Raw genomic sequence first — 19,591 nt, forward strand, 5'->3', positions numbered from 1 at the left:
ACACATGAGCCAATTGGTTAAACACAGCCATCAGATGCACAAACACACCATTGCTTAATTGTAGATACACAATCAGGTTTAAGCACTATAAAAATGCAGCAGGTGAGTTCACCTGTCTTCAACCAAAATGGAAGGAGTAAGTAAGTGAAGTACTGTACACAGAGAACGTGAAAATATACAATACATTCACCAAACACTACACAAGACAACCAATGATGCAGACTGATGAAAATATACATTTTCTCCCATTTTCCCAAATCAGTCAACATGTCAACATGGAGAATCACAACAAAAATTATCTTGCCAGATCCAACTAGGCAAAGAGATAATGTCTAGTATTTTCTGTTTAAATTTTTTCAAAAAAAAAATTGTGTTACTGTAATTTTAACCTGTACTGGATACAGTATTTTATGTTTGTCTGATATTTGCTGAGCTTACAGTGTTATGCACATAGTAGCATGAAAACTGGGACATGTATTGTTGTGATTCTCCATGTTGAAATGTTGACTGATTTGGTTATATGGAGAGAACATTTATATTTTCATCAGTCTGCATCATTGATTTGGGTATATGGAGAGAAAATTTTATTTTTTTCATCAGTCTGCATCATTGATTTGGGTATATGTAGATAAATAAATTATATTTTCATCAGTCTACAGCATTGGTCTTGTGTAGTGTTTGGTGAATTTATTGTATATTTGCACATTCTCTGCGTACTTCACTTACAGTACTCTAATCACTGAGAAGTAGAATTGCTAAATGTGTTTTAGGTTAAGCACAGCAGTGTGTGTAACTGGTTCAAACAGAATTAAGTCATTATGTAACGTTTCATATGGTAACAAAATTAGTGTATGGTTTTGACAAGTGTTTAATTTAGCAAAGGATCTGAGGTGTTCTGATAATTGTGTGTGTGGTTGTGCTAATTGTGTGTTTTGAAACACCGGGCCCCGTTTTCAAAATCATGCTTAGGCAATCGAAAAAAAACTATTGTGTGTTTCATTATATACATATGTTTCAGTCTTCTCATAAAAAAAATATTCGATTTTTGGGTCTTTTCCTGCCTTTGGTCCGCTTTGCATTCACATCTCAAATGAACCGCAGCAGGGTTCACTTGCAAGAGTGAATGAGCTTTCACACCACCCCAAACCAACCGGACTATCCGAGGTTCGATTAAAGCTTATTATAGGACACTGGACATGGGTATGGATGGCTCCAGGTGCTGCTGCGTTAAAGTGCACATCTTCAATATCTGTACTATTTAAAAGCACAGTGCAGGACACACTCAAAGGTTATCGCACCTCAGAGATGGCAGTGGACATGTATGACAGGACAAAGGCCATATGTAATGGCCTTTGGAGTGAGGAACATACTGTACTACCAGCCAAAGGAGGAAGCAGAAAAGGATGGACGAGTATGTAGTTGAGTCATCTTGTGGCACAAGCTCAGACCTCAGCTCAGGAGATCAGCTGAGACAGAGACTGTTCTATCCAGTCGTCGACAGAATGCTGCAAGAGCTTGAGAGCAGGTTCTCATGAGTTGGATAACAACTTATGAGAGGCATACAGGCATGTTATCCAGCCTCAGACCAGTTTCTCTCAGTGGAATTGCTGCAACCCCTCGCCACACATTACAATATCCAACTATTGCCAGAGGAGATCACAGTTGCAAAGTGTTTCCTGGTCAGGACAGGCAGAGATGCAGTCCCTACTATCCAAAGTGTCTTTTCCCTCCTGGATGATAATAATAATAATAATAATAATAATAATAATAATAATAATAATAATAATAATAATAATAATAATAATAATAATAATAATAATAATAATAATAATAATAATAATAATAATAATAATAATAATAATAATAATAATAATAATAATAATAATAATAATGCATTTGATTTATAAGGCATCTTTCAGGACACTAAAAAAAAAGTCCACAAATCGGTGAATGAAAGAATTATAGGATCAAATGAAAACTACTTACTAAAAATGTTTAAAAGTACTAAAAACCAACAAAAAATACCAAACACTAACAAACATTCAGCACAGACAATGGGAATGCTGACATAAAAAAATAAAAAAATAAAAGTAAAAAAAAAAAAAAATGTAAACAATTTTATTTTTTATTTTTTTTTGATCCGGGGCTAGGAGAAAAACATCCGGGGCTAAAGCCCCGGAAGCCCAGGGCTAACGACGCCACTGCTAACGATAGCGAGTGCCCGGACGAAATATGGGTGAGCACCACTTCATCCGCATCACTTCCTGTTTGGGCGATCCGCCGATCGGCCACCAGATGGCGCTCTTGAACCGTTGGAGAGTTGAGAGGGGCTCACCAGTACATATCATGTCTCCGGGGGAGAAATATGATTTAGATCACAGATTTTTGAAATATTGATATCAAAGACGCTGCCCAGCGTCTTCGGCAGAATAAGCATGGCGGGGAAAGACGCTGCCCAGCGTCTTCGCCGATTAAAGTGTTAATATAAATGCATTTTTTTTTATTTCAATCCCGATTTGTATTTGAGATTCCCAAATCCCATCGGACTTGAATTCTTCGTGTCCCTCAATGAGTGTAATACCAGCATTCAACTGTATGCGCCACAGCGGTTTCTATCATCATCATCATCACCACCCACGCTATGCATAAAATATAGGTCCGCGGAGAGGCACGCTGAGGAGGCCGTGCAAACTGCAATGGAATATGGCGCATCTCTCTCTCTTTACCTAATATTTTGATTCTATCCTGACATTTTTCAGTTGGAAGGGCAGTCTATATGCGTAACCAAAAAATAAAAATAAAATAAAAGATTTCTTCAAAAAGGGCACCTTTTTTATGAGGCTCAAAAAGGCAGGTGCTCAAGCACCCCTTGAGCTCTATGTGTGCACGTGCCTGTTCTACATGACATTTGTGTATTCAAGTGCTTGGGAGCATTCAAACCTTGATCCATTGACCTCTACAGGTTATGTTAAAGTGGTATGTGGTCCAGTTATGCTGCTCTGATTACGTCCTCTTGAAGTTGACAGGCTTCAAATGTGAAAGTATATCATCTTCATACATTTGTGCCATGTTTTCTATGCAAAATCCTTTTCTTCAAAGTGACTAGTACCTGATGGGTTCAGATAAATGTAGTGAAGTAAAAAGTACAACATTTCCCTTGAAATGTAGTGGAGTAAAAGTATAAAGTTCGAAATTGAGTAAAAGAAAATACTTAGTTACTTTCCACCACTGCAAAACTACACCTACGCCCCCGAAGACAAGAGGAAGACTCTTCATGTGATGTATTAACCATTGTCAAGACGGCTGCCACTTCCTCTGTGCAAACCTGCTGACGATATATAATATCTGATATGCATTGCTTACTAGATGGTGCTGCAGATAACGGCGCTTGAGGTGCTAAAGGTCAACATTAAGTGCCTTTTCAGTCCCCCTTGAAAGAACACACGCAATGGGTACAGAATACAAAAGACTTGACATATTTCACTGAGCGGCCATCCCAGTGCCCACAGAGAACACCGTCACTTATACGATACAGCCACCCGCCCCCCTCCCCCGATCCCCGACGATTTCTGTGTATAGAGAGTGCCTTCCACCGCCGGGGCACCATGAAACTGAAGATTCCCAACCCGGGGCTGGATGACCGGATCTTTTCCCACGCGGAGCTGGAGAGGATGGAGACGGAGGAGGCTGGGGACAGGCCCAAATGGGACAACAAAGCCCAGTATCTGCTCACCTGCGTGGGCTTCTGTGTGGGACTGGGCAACGTCTGGAGGTTCCCTTACCTGTGTCAAAGCCACGGAGGAGGTAGGCTCTTCTCCATATAGTATACCGGGTGCAATATAGTCACAACTGTTGCTATAATAAACTTTGCTTTGTTTTATAGTGCTCCTTTCAAAACATGATTATAAAGTGTTTTACAGAACATAAAAAACCAGCAATAAAATCATTATTGGTGATTAAATGCAACAGTAGTCGTCTTGAGTTCTCAAGATGAAGGGGAATGTAATCCTATATAATATAATTTAATTGTATTTGTCTAAGATGGTAAAATTTCATGATTTTCTTGTTTATGTTTTCATGATTTAAGATATTTATAACACCCTGAAGGTGTGTAAGTAAATTTGTAATTTTAAACAAAAACATTAAACTCTAGGAGGAGGTAGGTAGGCACACTGGGCATTACAGGATGCAGAATAGTCAAGTGATGAAGGGGAATTTCCTCAATGTACACAATATTTCACATACTGTATATGTGAAATAGTGGACGTTTAATTAAAATGTCATTGAGTATGTCAGCTAGGTTTGAAAAGAAAATTCTCATGTGAGATCGTTCACCTGAAAAGGGTTAAAGACCACAAGTGACATACTGTATAAAATAGAAATCTGGGAAATACTAAGCAAAATCTGTCTAAAGGAATTTGTTTTAAATTAAAGGAAATGTTACAGCCAAGTGTGAAAGTAGAGATAGATAATTTTGCAAAGTAAGCAGAGATGTATATCTAGCAGAGTCCTGAAGATACTTTAGATTAGAACCATATCTGTCCATTTCAAGTTTTTAGATAAACATTGTTTTAAAACCGAATTGATCTAAAGTTGTAGCATTGTGTACATTGATACAGTTAAAGAAAGTAGACCTTCAGGTGACGTATCTCATTCTCACTACAAGCGATTTGCATTGACCTTGCAACAGAAAATACATGGACTGTCCAAAACAACATTTCAAAAGGAACTATACAGTATCTTGATGTTTTGAATTTGAATCTGTAAAAAACAAAACTTTTATATTAGGTTAAGGTATGTGATTCAGGCATAACATTACATGTTGATAATTGTGAACAAAATGTTATGAAGTTATTCAACTATAGCGTTGAAAAGATGTTCGGGTGACTGCGTAATCCTGCTTTGTAAAATAACCCCCTGAATTTGCAAATTTGGTCAGAGTGAGTTCTGCTGCTTCCTGAATTTCCCCAAGGGGATCAATAAAGGAATATCTTATCTTATCTCTTATGTTACTGTGCAGAACCTTCATCCCTGAATCGAATGTTAGGCATTACACACTACTGTGTAATAAGTCTCAAGGTCTAGTTACCAATTACACATCTGTTTTGCTCACTGGAATAAAACGTGTCGAAGGCAATATTTGCCCATAAATTAATAGAATAGACTAGAAGTACTTTATTAATCCCGAGGGAAATTCAGCACTACAGATCACTCACAGTAAACATTTAGGTAGTCAAAAATCTAAAATCACGAATAAGAATAAAATACAGTCAGGGATATACATTCTGAGATATGTATATACATTCTAAAATATACAGCCAAAAATAAACAGTAATATACAGTAGAATGTGCAGTAATAAGTGTCAAATTGTAAAATGTCGATTTAAAAAGTAAAAGTCCATGAAGATTATGCCAGAGTTGTACCGTCACTATGTGCTCAGTGAGGCAGTGAGGCACAGTGATGCGTTGTACAGTCTGATGGCTGTCGCCTGTCGGAATGAACGACTTCCTGTGCCGATCAGTGTTGAATGGTGGTGGTAAATGATGAATGGTAAATTAACTGCATTCATATAGTGCTTTTTATCCAAAGCGATTTATAACTTATACCTCACATTCACCTATTCACGGTGGAGGCAACCATGTAAGGTGCCAATCTGCTCATTGGGAGCTGTTAGGGGTTAATTATCTTGCTCAAGGACACTTTGACACGCTGCCAGGAAGAGCTGGAATTTAACTGGGAAGCTTCTGATTACCTGATTACCAGACGACCACTCTATCACCGCTATAAGAATGATCATTTTCATTATTTAGTTACTAAAGTTAGTTCATCGATGTTTTGATGGGAGTATTTTTGAGTATGTATTGAATTTCTGAGGACACCTGGATGAAATGACAACATTGGATACAAGCGTTATATAAACGCAGTGCAGTCCATTTTCTTTTTCACCATTTAATTAAAGGATTATGAACATGGAAATAAATTATGAACATCTTTATGTTACATTATGGATGTCCTGTATGTGTTAAGTGTCACAAAATGTTGTTTTTCCAGGAGCGTTTATGATCCCATTCCTGATCCTGCTGGTTCTGGAGGGCATCCCTCTGTTGCACCTGGAGTTTGCTATTGGCCAGCGCCTCAGGAAGGGAAGCGTGGGAGTCTGGAGGTCCATTCACCCCTGCCTGACTGGTGTCGGTAGGTACAAGTAGAGTTGTTTTTGTCCAATGATTGAATGACTGAATTATGAGACGAGACTAATTGATCCACAAAGAATGGATTGCACGGAGCAAGTTGCACCCTTACTTACAATTCATTATGAATTGAAAATGGGGGACCCTGATGTAAACGAGACGAAAGTCTTTCTCTGGTCTGCATCCCCTTAACAATTGTGTGTATTGAGCCGTACTGTATTGTACCCATTCTGCAATCTGTTAATACAATTGTCATTCAATCAATCACCATGCAGATTGATTGATTGATTGTCTGTCTGTCTGTCTGTCTGTCTGTCTGTCTGTCTGTCTGTCTGTCTGTCTGTCTGTCTGTCTGTCTGTCTGTCTGTCTGTCTGTCTGTCTGTCTGTCTGTCTGTCTGTCTGTCTGTCTGTATTTACATTTTGTGCATGATAGTATAAGTATACAGTAGTATTTTTTTCAGATATTGATTGTGTTTTTAGTCGACGGCGAAAGATTTGTCGGGTTTCGGCTGTCCTAACTGTGGTGTATCTACTGTTCATGTCTATCTCTCTCTCTCTCTCTCTCTCTCTCTCTCTCTCTCTCTCTCTCTCTCTCTCTCTCTCTCTCTCTCTCTCTCTCTCTCTCTCTCTCTCTCTCTACTGTGTACTTATATCTATCTACCTATCTAATACCTACAGGTATTGCCTCCTTGTTGGTGTCCTTCCTGGTTGGGGTGTATTACAACACCATCATGGCTTGGATCATGTGGTATCTGTACAACTCCTTTCAGGACCCCCTTCCCTGGAGTCAGTGCCCTCTCAACGACAACAGGACAGGTACCGTAGTTCACTGATCCTTTACCATCATATAGCAATAATACAAACAGACAGTGGTGGAAAGTATTTTTACTCAAGTGCTGTATTCAATTTTCATAAACTTTTGAGGTACCTGTACTTTACTTGTGTATTTTCATTTTAGGGAACTTTGTACTTTTACTCCACTACATTTCAAAGGACATATTGTACTTTTTCCTCAACTACATTTATCTGAACCCATCAGTTACTTTGAAGAAAAAATATGTTGCATAGAAAACATGGCAGAAATTAGTAAAGTTACGTAATCAGCGCCAGCATAACTGGACCACATACCATTTTAACATAACCTTTAGAGGTATTATGGTTCTAAGAGTGAACGCTCACAAGCACTGAAATGTATGTTGTATAGAATGTGTACTTTTACGTTTGATACTTAATTAAGTACATTCAACATCAAATACCTGGTCTACTTTTACTTAAGCAGAATTCTGTGAGGAAGACTTTTACTTTTGCAGAGTAATATTTTATCTGGGTTTTGCTACTTTTACTTATGTAAAGGAACTGTGTACTTCCCCCACCAGTGCAGACAGTTTTAGAGACACACGCTTGTGGGTTGGAAGGGTTACTTTTAAATGTAGATTAGATTACTGTAATCGTGTTACAAGTGCAATTTATTGCACTCCAACTTTGGCATCTTTCGATCTTGCCACCCAACTATCAGTAATCAGAATTACTCAAGCTCAATTGCTGTACATATGCGGAGTTGCAACAACATAGGGTCACATAGGGACAGATTTTTCGACTAGTCTGTCGAAATACTTCCTAAAGGTCAGTGAAGTCCACGACCACAACACCAGAGGGAGTTCCACAAACCACGTTCAACCCAGATTCGGCTCAAACAAGGGACTAAACACGTTTAGCAACAATCAATCAATCAATCAATCAATCAATCACATAGGCGGTGTTTATGGGGTTAGGACTCGTTCAGATCGAATCAGACAATGCGGCAACACGCTGCAGGTGTGGCTGGGCCATTTATATAGATAGAGTTATTATTATTATATTGTAAAAAAATATATATAATAATAATTGACGACATTGAAAATGAGGGTGACCTCAATTGTCCTTTTCGAGAATAAATAAGGATTTGAATTCAATTTAATTGAATGCTGTGAACCTAAATACCTAAATATTGCTCCGAAGTTAAGCTACATTTTTTGTGGAGGGGAAATGGCATGGCCATTCTTCAAAGGGGTCTCTTGTGCATGCATATCTCTAGTCTACACAGTTCACTGCTGAGCCCACTGTCCACCATGTGTCTATCGCCCTCTGCAGGTGTGGTTTCAGAATGCGAGCGAAGCTCCACAGTAGACTATTTCTGGTACAGGGAGACTCTGAACACGTCGGAGACCATAGACGACGCAGGAGGCCTGCAGTGGTGGATCGTGTTGTGCCTGGTGAGCGCCTGGACCCTGCTCTACGTCTGTTGCATCCGGGGCATTGAAACCACCGGCAAGGTCAGAAGGTCAAACCTAATATATTTGTATTTATATACTTTATTATTATTATTATTATTATTATTATTATTATTATTATTATTATTATTATTATTATTATTATTATTATTATTATTATTATTATTATTATTATTATTATTATTATTATTATTATTATTATTATTATTATTATTATTATTATTATTATTATTATTATTATTATTATTATTATTATTATTATTATATACTTTGTATATTTTCTTATGTATTGAGAAAGTATACTAAGGTGGTGTTCATTTGAAACCACTTAAGTTATACTTAAAATGTACTTGAATATTTATAATTATGATGTATTTCTGGATACTTTTGCTTACCAAAATAGTGCCCTTTTAATAAGTCTCAGTTTTCTGATTACACATACAGCATATTCATTTACATTTACAGTTAGTAATTTTGTTCACTTTTATCCCCCAAAAAACTCAACTTTGACTTGAGCTCCTATTCGATTTGAGATTTTTCATCAATGAATTGTTTTTCATCCCCAGGCTGTTTACATCACCTCTACTTTACCGTACGTGGTCCTCACCATCTTCCTGATCAGAGGACTGACCCTGAAAGGTTCTGTAGACGGGATCAAGTTCCTCTTCACTCCAGATGTGAGACCTGGTTTGATAATCTGTCTATTTAGCCTTTTCAGTCAAAGGGCCGTGCACGACTACAATGATCATCCATCATCAAATCCTCTCAGAACTTTTCTGCCTCAAAACAGACACAAATCCTGCTGACGCACACAGTCCTATCCAACAAGCGGATACTTGTCTTTGAGAAATTATAAAAACAGACACAGACAGACAGACAGACAGACAGACAGACAGACAGACAGACAGACAGACAGACAGACAGACAGACAGACAGACAGACAGACCCAATGGATCCATGTAGCTGAGCTCTACCCATTTCTTATGAAATCATTTAAAAAATCTGTCTTTTAAAGGAACACGCCAACATTTTGGGAAATTAGCTTACCGTCTTCTCCAGAGAGAGACAAGAAGATAGATACCAGTTTCCTCTCTCTGCGTTCAGTAGAAAGCTATCTGGCTGCATTTTAGCCTATAGCTTAGCACAGGGGTTCCCAAACTTTTCAGGCCGGGACCCAGAAAATAAGGCATCAGAGAGCCGCGGCCCAATGCACATTTTTTTCTTTTTTTTGGCCAGGTGACCGATTTTTTAAGCCAAATATCACTTCAATCCTATTAAGTTAGTTCAAGTTAGTTATTCATTTATATGTGCTATTTATGAGAGGGCTAACTTGTTGCAAAATAATAATGATAATAATAATAGCCTCATTAAAATACTATTGTTGCTTCGGTTGTTTTCAGCGTTTTATGAGCATAATCTGTTATTTAGTTTGAAATGTTCGTTGAAATAAGTAGATTTTTAGTTTTTGTTTATTAAGTTAATATAAAACCATATAGTCACATTTTAGAATACAATAGAATAGAATTTTAGAATACAACTAGAAACACTGTCCTGGCCTGCTTCTAAGTTCAGTGGCCTGACAAAAAAAAATAAAATAAAAAATTGGATTTTTTTATTTATTTTTTTGGAAATCATCTCGCGGCCCTCCCGTGGCTGCTCGCGGCCCACCTTTGGGTCGCGACCCCGACTTTGGGAACCACTGGCTTAGCACAATGAATGGAAGCGAACATGTACGGGTAGCCTACGCATTGTCCAACTAACACCTCTCCCGAAGGCTACCCGAACATGTCCGCTTCCATTCATTGTGCTAAGCTAGGCTAACATGCAGCCAGATCGATTTCTACTGAACGCACAGAGAGGAAACTGGTATCTATCTTCTTGTCTCTCGCTGGAGAAGATGATAAGCTAATTTACCAAAATGTTGGTGTGTTCCTTTAAGTATTTTAGTGTCACAACAACATACTTCACACACAAATGTAGAGAACAACATCGAAAGAAAGCAAAAGAGGTAAAGGCATAGCAATCAAAGATTTAGTGAACATTTATTAATATTGTATCCATTTATGTGTAAGTCATTGTATTTATTTATTTATTTATTTAATGTATTTAATTTATTTAATGTATTTAATTTATTTACTTATTTATGTTATTGTATTCATTTAGAATGTGGTTCTTATTTGCCTATTTGTCCAGTCTTTCATCTGTCATGCGTGTATTTACAGGTGAAGCACTTTACCGCCCTGACCGATATCGCCCCCAAGTGGTACCATATGGTAACGCATGCTGCCGCGGTGCTCGATATCTCCTCACCCGTTTGCCACCCGTTTCCTCTCTTCTATCAGGTCAATGAGTTGCTGAATCCGGAGACCTGGTTGGACGCAGGCGCCCAAGTGTTCTACTCCTTCTCTCTGGCATTCGGAGGCCTCATCTCCTTCTCCAGCTACAACTCTGTTCAGTACGTATAGCTGACGCGCAGTGGTGGAAAGTAACTAAGTATGTTTACTCAAGTACTGTACAATTTCGAGCTACTTGTACTTTATGTGAGTATTTTCAGTTTAGGGAACTTTATACTTTTACTCCACTACATTTCAAGGGAAATATTGTACTTTTTACTCCACTACATTTATTTGAATCCATCAGTTACTAGTTACTATATGAATTGAAAATGGGGGACCCTGATGGAAACAAGACAAACGTCTTTCTCAGGTCTGCATCCCCTTAACAATTGTATGTATTGAGCCGTACTGTATTGTACCCATTCTGCAATCTGTTAAATAAAGTTTTCATTCATTCATTCATTCACTTTGAAGAAAAGGATTTTGCATAGAAAACATAATATACAAAAATGTATGAAGATACTTTCACATTTGAAGCCTGTCAACTTCAAGAGGATGTAATCAGCATAACTGGACCACATACCACTTTAACACAACCTGTAACCAGAGCAGCATAACTGGACCACATACCACTTTAACATAACCTTTAGAGGTCAATGGATACACAAACGTCATGTAAAATGTGTACTTTTACTTTAGATACTTGAGTACATTCAATAGCAAATACACTTTTGCTTAAGTAGAATTTGAATGGAGGACTTTTACTTTTACCAGAGTACTCATTTATCTGAGTATTTCTACTTTTACTTAAGTAAAGGAACTGTGTACTTCTTCCACCACTGCTGACAGCCTGACGCGCAAACCCGGATCTACCATATGGGCAACGCGGGCCGCGTGTACCACTTCCGCAACGGATTTGATTTCCGGGGTTGGCCTGATTGGCCACTAAGCCCACGTGACCCTACGCTGGCCCGCCCCCCTTGCCCCGCTTACGCCTGAGAGTCACACACAGCTAGCGGCAGCCAGAGAGCCTTGCTACTACTAGCCGAGTGATGAATGAAGCTCTATCTGTTTCACCTAACAACACTATTGCTCCGTGATCATAGCCATCCATCTCTAAAGCTAACCACTATTTGTAAAAGCCACAACCACGTTACCATATGTAATAATGTAAATCATTGTGTCGTTGTACATATATATTGTGTACACCGTTAGAAGCTAACGCAGCTTAGCCTGGTAGCTATTGTTGTGCTAACAACATCCGATGTAGAAGGCATAGACGCAGGTCGCTTGTTGGCCGGCATGAGTGCCCGATTTGGGGTGGTTCTCTCCTCTTTGTGTGCCTTTGTCCTTGCGGGTGTTCTGCCGGGGGAGCTTGTGGACGCGACAATAGTGGTGGTTGTAGGGTGTTTGAGCTTGTAGCCTAGTTAGCTCGCAGCTATCGTTAGCTTCTAACGCAACGGTGTATACACAATATGTACAACGACACAATGATCAAACACCTTATAAATACTATTGTCATGTCCATAAGTTCCCTGGCAGAATACTTGTGAGGACAAGAGTATACTGACACTGTATTTAGAGTATACTGAACTGGAGAGTCTGGACTGGTCAGATGAACTCAATGGTACACTGGTTGAAGAAACTTGGCTTGGCTTCAAAACCAAATTTTCATCAATACTAAACAACATGGCCCCCCTAAGAACCACCAGGGTAAAAAATCGCGCTGAACCATGGATGCACACTGAAATACTGACCGCTATGAAAGCCAGAGACAAAAAATGCTCTGAGTTTCGTAAAAGTCAGTCAAAGCTTACCAAAAGCACGAGCAGTGAACTCCAAGACCACGTGACTGAACTCAAACTAGAAAGAAACAGACTAAGAAATGACGTAAACTCCATGATCAAAACTGCTAAAAAAAAATTCATCAATGACAAAACCGAGGAAAACAAAAATAAACCACGTGAACTTTGGAAATTACTCAACAATCAACTAGGCTGCAGTAAAAAACTCAAAACCAGGTTCTCAAACATAAACATAAAGACGGACAACACGCTCATCACAGACAAGCTGGATGTAGCCAATTACTTAAACACTTTCTTCACAAACATAGCCACAACACTGGTAAACAAACTACCCTCCCACTCAGGGCAGTATGGGGTAGAACACATAGTAGCATACTACAAGAACCTAGGCGTCCACAAAGACGACTTCAAACTGGAAATAGTAACTACAGATGAGGTACTCAAAAAACTGAGCACCCTCCAACCAAACAAGGCCACTGGCCATGACAACATCCCCTCCAAATTCCTCAGAGACTCAGCAGCAGCCATCACCCCAGTCATCACACACATAATAAACCTCTCCATAAAACAGGGACACGTCCCCAAGGACTTCAAAATTGCGAGAGTAACACCCCTGCACAAAAAGGGCAGCAAATTAGACCCGGGTAACTACCGCCCTGTTTCTATCCTTACATCCATCTCGAAAGTCATGGAAAAAATAGTATACGAACAGATCGAAAAGTACCTCGCGGAAAAATATCTAATCTACGAATTCCAATCTGGCTTCAGAACATCCCACTCCACTGACACATGCCTTCTCTACTTGAACGACCACATCAAACAAGAGGTGGACGCGGGCAAATACTGCGGCATGGTCATGCTGGACCTACAAAAGGCCTTCGACACTGTCAATCACACCATTCTGATTGACAAGCTAAAAGCAATTGGTTTTGATAGTTTATCAGTGAGCTGGATACAATCCTACCTGGAGGGGAGGGAACAGATGGTGGAAGTAAACGGTACCCTATCCCCCCCCCTCACAGTGAGCTGTGGTGTTCCACAAGGAAGCATACTAGGACCGCTACTATTCCTAATTTATGCAAATGACATGTCGTCAGCTTGTGACTGCAACTTGTTCCTGTTTGCGGACGACTCAGCCCTGCTGGTCTCTGACAAGAACAAGTTACAGGTTGAAAAAGCCCTCAGCTCGGAACTAGGCAAAATCTGCATATGGCTCGCCGACAACAAACTATCATTACACATGGGCAAAACAGAGTCCATTCTCTTCGGTTCAAATAACAAACTCAGCAAGACCGACGGCTTCTCGGTTACAGTGGGTGACAATATTATCACAAGGAAAGATGAAATTACCTACCTGGGTTCCATCCTAGAGGCTAATCTTTCCTGTGACAAAATGGCATCCAATGTAATAAAAAAAGTCAACCAACGAACGCGATTCTTGTACCGGATCTCCTCTCTGGTAAACAAGAATACCCTGAAGACTCTAGCAGGAGCACTCATTCAAGGGTACTACGACTATGCTTGCACCTCATGGTACCAAAGCACCTCAAAGGCACTAAAAAACTAATTACAAACATCTCAAAACAAGCTAGTCAGACTACTACTTGACCTGACTCCTAGAACCCACCTCACCCCTGCCCACTTTGACAACCTAGGATGGCTTAGAGTAGACGACAGAGTACAGCAACTTGCAATGGGCCTGGTCTACAAGATACACTACGCGACCAAGGTACCCATGTACATGTCAAAATACTTCCCAAAGGTCAGTGAATACCACGATCACAACACCAGAGGGAGCTCCACAAATCATGTAAAACCCAGATTCGGCTCAAACAAGGGACTAAACACGTTTCGCAATTATGCCACATCAATGTGGAACGCCCTGCCTAAAGCTGTAAAGGAATGTGAATCACTACCCACCTTCAAAAACACTCTCAAAAAACACCTACGTGAGACTGCAATTCGAAACTGGCCCCTACAAATGTCCTAACCTAGTTGTACAGTAAATGACCAAGTAAGGCTTTGTCAATATTCCAATGTACAGTGTAAAATGTGTGTGTGTCCCCTACCCAACCCCCCCCCCCCCCCCCCCCACCACCTCCAATGTACAGCCCTCACCTAACCCACCCAACCCCACCCCACCCAACCAACCTCCTCCAATGTACAGTTTCTACGCCAAATGTATATACACTCCTTTTCTGGACACTTTTGTATCACAAACAGTACTGTATTTGCAAATCTGATATGTCATAAATGTATAGATGTAGCAGTACTGTCTATCTGTATGTCATGTATGTCATATATGTTATGATGAATTGAAAATGGGGGACCCTGATGTAAACAAGACGAGAGTCTTTCTCTGGTCTGCATCCCCTTAACAATTGTATGTATTGAGCTGTACTGTACTGTACCCATTCTGCAATCTGTTAATAAACTTTTCAATCAATCAATCAATCAAACACATGCCTTCTCTACTTGAACGACCACATCAAACAAGAGGTGGACGCGGGCAAATACTGCGGCATGGTCATGCTGGACCTACAAAAGGCCTTCGACACTGTCAATCACACCATTCTGATTGACAAGCTAAACGCAATTGGTTTTGATAGTTTATCAGTGAGCTGGATACAATCCTACCTGGAGGGGAGGGAACAGATGGTGGAAGTAAACGGTACCCTATCCCCCCCCCCCCTCACAGTGAGCTGTGGTGTTCCACAAGGAAGCATACTAGGACCGCTACTATTCCTAATTTATGCAAATGACATGTCGTCAGCTTGTGACTGCAACTTGTTCCTGTTTGCGGACGACTCAGCCCTGCTGGTCTCTGACAAGAACAAGTTACAGGTTGAAAAAGCCCTCAGCTCGGAACTAGGCAAAATCTGCATATGGCTCGCCGACAACAAACTATCATTACACATGGGCAAAACAGAGTCCATTCTCTTCGGTTCAAATAACAAACTCAGCAAGACCGACGGCTTCTCGGTTACAGTGGGTGACAATATTATCACAAGGAAAGATGAAATTACCTACCTGGGTTCCAGTGGAGGTTTCTCTATGACAACACGTGAAACACAAATTCACTCATAATTCATAATTATTATTAATTTACATATATATATACATTTATTTTATTTATATATATATACAAATTTTTTTTTTTTAATTATTATTATTTTATATTTTTTTATTAGAAAAGTTTTCCTCTGTAAAAAAAATTTCAGTGAATTTTTTCTTTTAAAAAAATGGCCAAAATTGACAGCTCTGAGCAGGCCTGCACTGCAGTAATGACTGCAGTAATTGTTCGTGAAGAAAACTTCACAGGTGTGACCCAATGTTATATAAATAATAAATAACAGCCAATCGAAATAGGCTATTAACTTCGTCTAAGCACGGTCTGTGCAGTTAAACTCTCGCCATTGAATGGAGGATTGAATGATTGACAGCCCTTGCCATCCAATACATGGAGGTTGAATATGATTGGCAGCCTTGCAAATCCAATCAGAGATTGCTGCATTGCAAAGTCAAAACGGGTCCATCTGCAGGGTAGGTTTAGCTCTGGCCAATCTCAAGTTTCTCAAGTTTCTTTATTAGTTGTCATACAGAAGTACAGAATACTTTTATACAAAATGTAACAGAAATAAGCATTTTGTATAAAAGTATTCTGTACTTCTGTATGACAACTAATAAAGAAACTTGAGAAACTTGAGATTGGCCAGAGCTAAACCTAACCTCCGACCCTGCAGATGGACCCATTTTGACTGTTTGAAAGAGCAAGGAAGTAGTTTAGTTGTTGTTTAGTAGAAGTAAGCTGTACAGCTATAACAAGTAAAGTCAGGCTAAATTAAACTTTGCGCCAACATTAGGACCGAAGTATAAACCAGCAACTGAGCAACATGAAGAAGTGGATCAGAAAAAACGTTGTGGATGAAAAAGTAAGTAGGCTAGTGTTTGTAAAAGCTTGTATGCTAACAGTAGCTAGCCATCTTCTTAGCCTACATCACAATGATAATCACCAAGCTAACTTACTGTACACACTGTAGGGCTGGGCAATTAATCAAAACAGAATCGCGATATCGATTCATAGACCTATGCAATCTCATTTCTAAGTTATGACTATTTTTTTTTATTAAAAAAAAGTTTTTTTTTCTTTTTTTTTTACTTTTTAAATTATTTTATCTGGGTTAAACATGATTTGTGGAACTCCCTCTGGTGTTGTGGTCGTGGTATTCACTGACCTTTGGGAAGTATTCCGACATGCACATGGGTATCTTAGTGGTGTAGTGTATCTTGTAGACCAGGCCCATTGCAAGTTGCTGTACTCTGTCGTCTACTCTCTAAGCCATCCTAGGTTGTCAAAGTGGGCAGGGGTGAGGTGGGTTTTAGGAGTAAGGTCAAGCAGTAGTCTGACCAGTTTGTTTTGTGATGTTTGTAATCTTGTTTTTAGTGCCTTTGAGGTGCTTTGGTACCATGAGGTGCAAGCATAGTCGTAGTACCCTTGAATGAGTGCTCCTGTTAGAGTCTTCAAGGTATTCTTGTTTACCAGAGAGGAGATCCGGTACAGGAATCTAGTTCGTTGGTTGACTTAGTTTTATTACATTGGATCCCATTTTGTCACAGGAATGATTTGCCTCTATAGGATGGAACCCAGGTAGGGAATTTCATCTTTCCTTTTAAGATAAGATAAGATATTCCTTTATTGATCCCCTTGGGGAAATTCAGGCATCATAGCAGCATGGGGGAAGGGGGGTACAGGTAGTGAAAACAACACAAGCAGTGTAAACAAATAGGTCAATATAATTTACTATCTAACTAACTGAAATATATTTTCACAGTGTCACATAAGGTGCAGTATGCATAAGGTAGTGTTATAATTTACTATCTAACTAACTGAAATATACATTATTCATTATTCACAGTATCACAGTATCCACATAAGGTGCAGTATGCCTAAGGTAGTGTAAGTTGTCCTCCTTGGGTTCCTATAAGTCCCAGGTCGATGTCTGGCAGCAGTTGCTGCCCACTGTTGTGGAGCCTGATGGCCACTGGTATGAAGGACTGTCCGAGGCGGTTAGTTGAGTGTCGGGGGGGTATGAGTCTGTGGCTTCCTTGTCACCTTCACCTAATATGTTTTGATCTGGTCAGGTGCGCTGTCACCTAAAATGTTTTGATCTGATCAGGTGCGCTGTCACCTAAAATGTTTTGATCTGATCAGGTGCGCTGTCACTTAATATGTTTTGATCTGGTCAGGTGGGCTGTTACCTAATATGTTTTGATCTGGTCAGGTGCGCTGTCACCTAATATGTTTTGATCTGGTCAGGTGGGCTGTCACCTAATATGATTTCATCTGGTCAGGTGCGCTGTCGCCTAATATGATTTCATCTGGTCAGGTGCGCTGTCACCTAATGTTAATATGTTTTCATCTGTGTCCACTGACCACTGACACACAGTGGGGGATGTTTTAAAAATATAATTTAATATATAATATAATATAATAATTTGTGCTTCACCTAAAAATTTGGTCAGCAGCCTCCACTGCTGGGTTCCATCCTAGAGGCTAATCTTTCCTGTGACAAAATGGCATCCAATGTAATAAAAAAAGTCAACCAACAAACGCGATTCTTGTACCGGATCTCCTCTCTGGTAAACAAGAATACCCTGAAGACTCTAGCAGGAGCACTCATTCAAGGGTACTACGACTATGCTTGCACCTCATGGTACCAAAGCACCTCAAAGGCACTAAAAAACAAATTACAAACATCTCAAAACAAGCTAGTCAGACTACTGCTTGACCTGACTCCTAGAACCCACCTCACCCCTGCCCACTTTGACAACCTAGGATGGCTTAGAGTAGACGACAGAGTACAGCAACTTGCAATGGGCCTGGTCTACAAGATACACTACGCGACCAAGGTACCCATGTACATGTCAAAATACTTCCCAAAGGTCAGTGAATACCACGATCACAACACCAGAGGGAGCTCCACAAATCATGTAAAACCCAGATTCGGCTCAAACAAGGGACTAAACACATTTCGCAATTATGCCACATCAATGTGGAACGCCCTACCCAAAGCTGTAAAGGAATGTGAATCACTACCCACTTTCAAAAACACTCTCAAAAAACACCTATGTGAGACTGCAATTCGAAACTGGCCCCTACAAATGTCCTAACCTAGTTGTACAGTAAATGACCAAGTAAGGCTTTGTCAGTATTCCAATGTACAGTGTAAAATGTGTGTGTCCCCTACCCAACCCCCCCCCCCCCCCCCCCCCCACCTCCAATGTACAGCCCTCACCCAACCCACCCAACCCCACCCCACCCACCCAACCTCCTCCAATGTACAGTTTCTACGCCAAATGTATATACACTCTTTTTCTGGACACTTTTGTATCACAAACAGTACTGTATTTGCAAATCTGATATGTCATAAATGTATAGATGTAGCAGTACTGTCTATCTGTATGTCATGTATGTCATATATGTTATGATGAATTGAAAATGGGGGACCCTGATGTAAACAAGACGAAAGTCTTTCTCTGGTCTGCATCCCCTTAACAATTGTATATTGAGCTGTACTGTACTGTACCCATTCTGCAATCTGTTAATAAACTTTTCAATCAATCAATCAATACAAGGAGGAGAGAACCATTTTAAATCGGGTATTCATGCTGGCTAACAAGCTGGGTAGCTATGAGCTAACTAGGCTACAAGCTCAAACACCCTACAACCACCACTATTGTCGCGTCCACAAGCTCCCCCGGCAGAACACCCGCAAGGACAAAGGCACACAAAGAGGAGAGAACCACCCCAAATCGGGCACTCATGCCGGCCAACAAGCGACCTGCGTCTATGCCTTCTATAGCTACCAGGCTAAGCTGCGTTAGCTTCTAACGGTGTACACCAGGCACGTGCACACATAGAGCCCAAGGGGTGCTTGAGCACCTGCCTTTTTGAGCCTCGTAAAAAAAGTGCCCTTTTTTTTATGTTTT

The 19,591-nt window shown here is 40.0% G+C and overlaps 1 protein-coding gene across 1 annotated transcript in view; it reads left to right on the top strand.

Annotated features, from left to right (window-relative positions):
* Nucleotides 1–3,605: 3,605 nt before the first annotated feature.
* LOC311226561 (sodium-dependent neutral amino acid transporter B(0)AT1-like) overlaps nucleotides 3,606–19,591 on the top strand; it is a gene marked incomplete at both ends in the record, with an annotated part of 31,638 nt that continues 15,652 nt past the window's right edge. Inside the window, 6 exons of the mRNA XM_084311981.1 lie at nucleotides 3,606–3,804; nucleotides 6,053–6,193; nucleotides 6,869–7,006; nucleotides 8,321–8,502; nucleotides 9,027–9,137; nucleotides 10,803–10,915. Of these exons, the coding sequence (XP_084168107.1) occupies nucleotides 3,606–3,804; nucleotides 6,053–6,193; nucleotides 6,869–7,006; nucleotides 8,321–8,502; nucleotides 9,027–9,137; nucleotides 10,803–10,915 (884 nt within the window). The remainder of the gene's footprint in view (nucleotides 3,805–6,052; nucleotides 6,194–6,868; nucleotides 7,007–8,320; nucleotides 8,503–9,026; nucleotides 9,138–10,802; nucleotides 10,916–19,591) is intronic.

This window comes from Notolepis coatsorum (assembly GCF_963971535.1).
Source record: "Notolepis coatsorum genome assembly, chromosome: 4".
Classification (NCBI taxonomy): Eukaryota; Metazoa; Chordata; class Actinopteri; order Aulopiformes; family Paralepididae; genus Notolepis; species Notolepis coatsorum.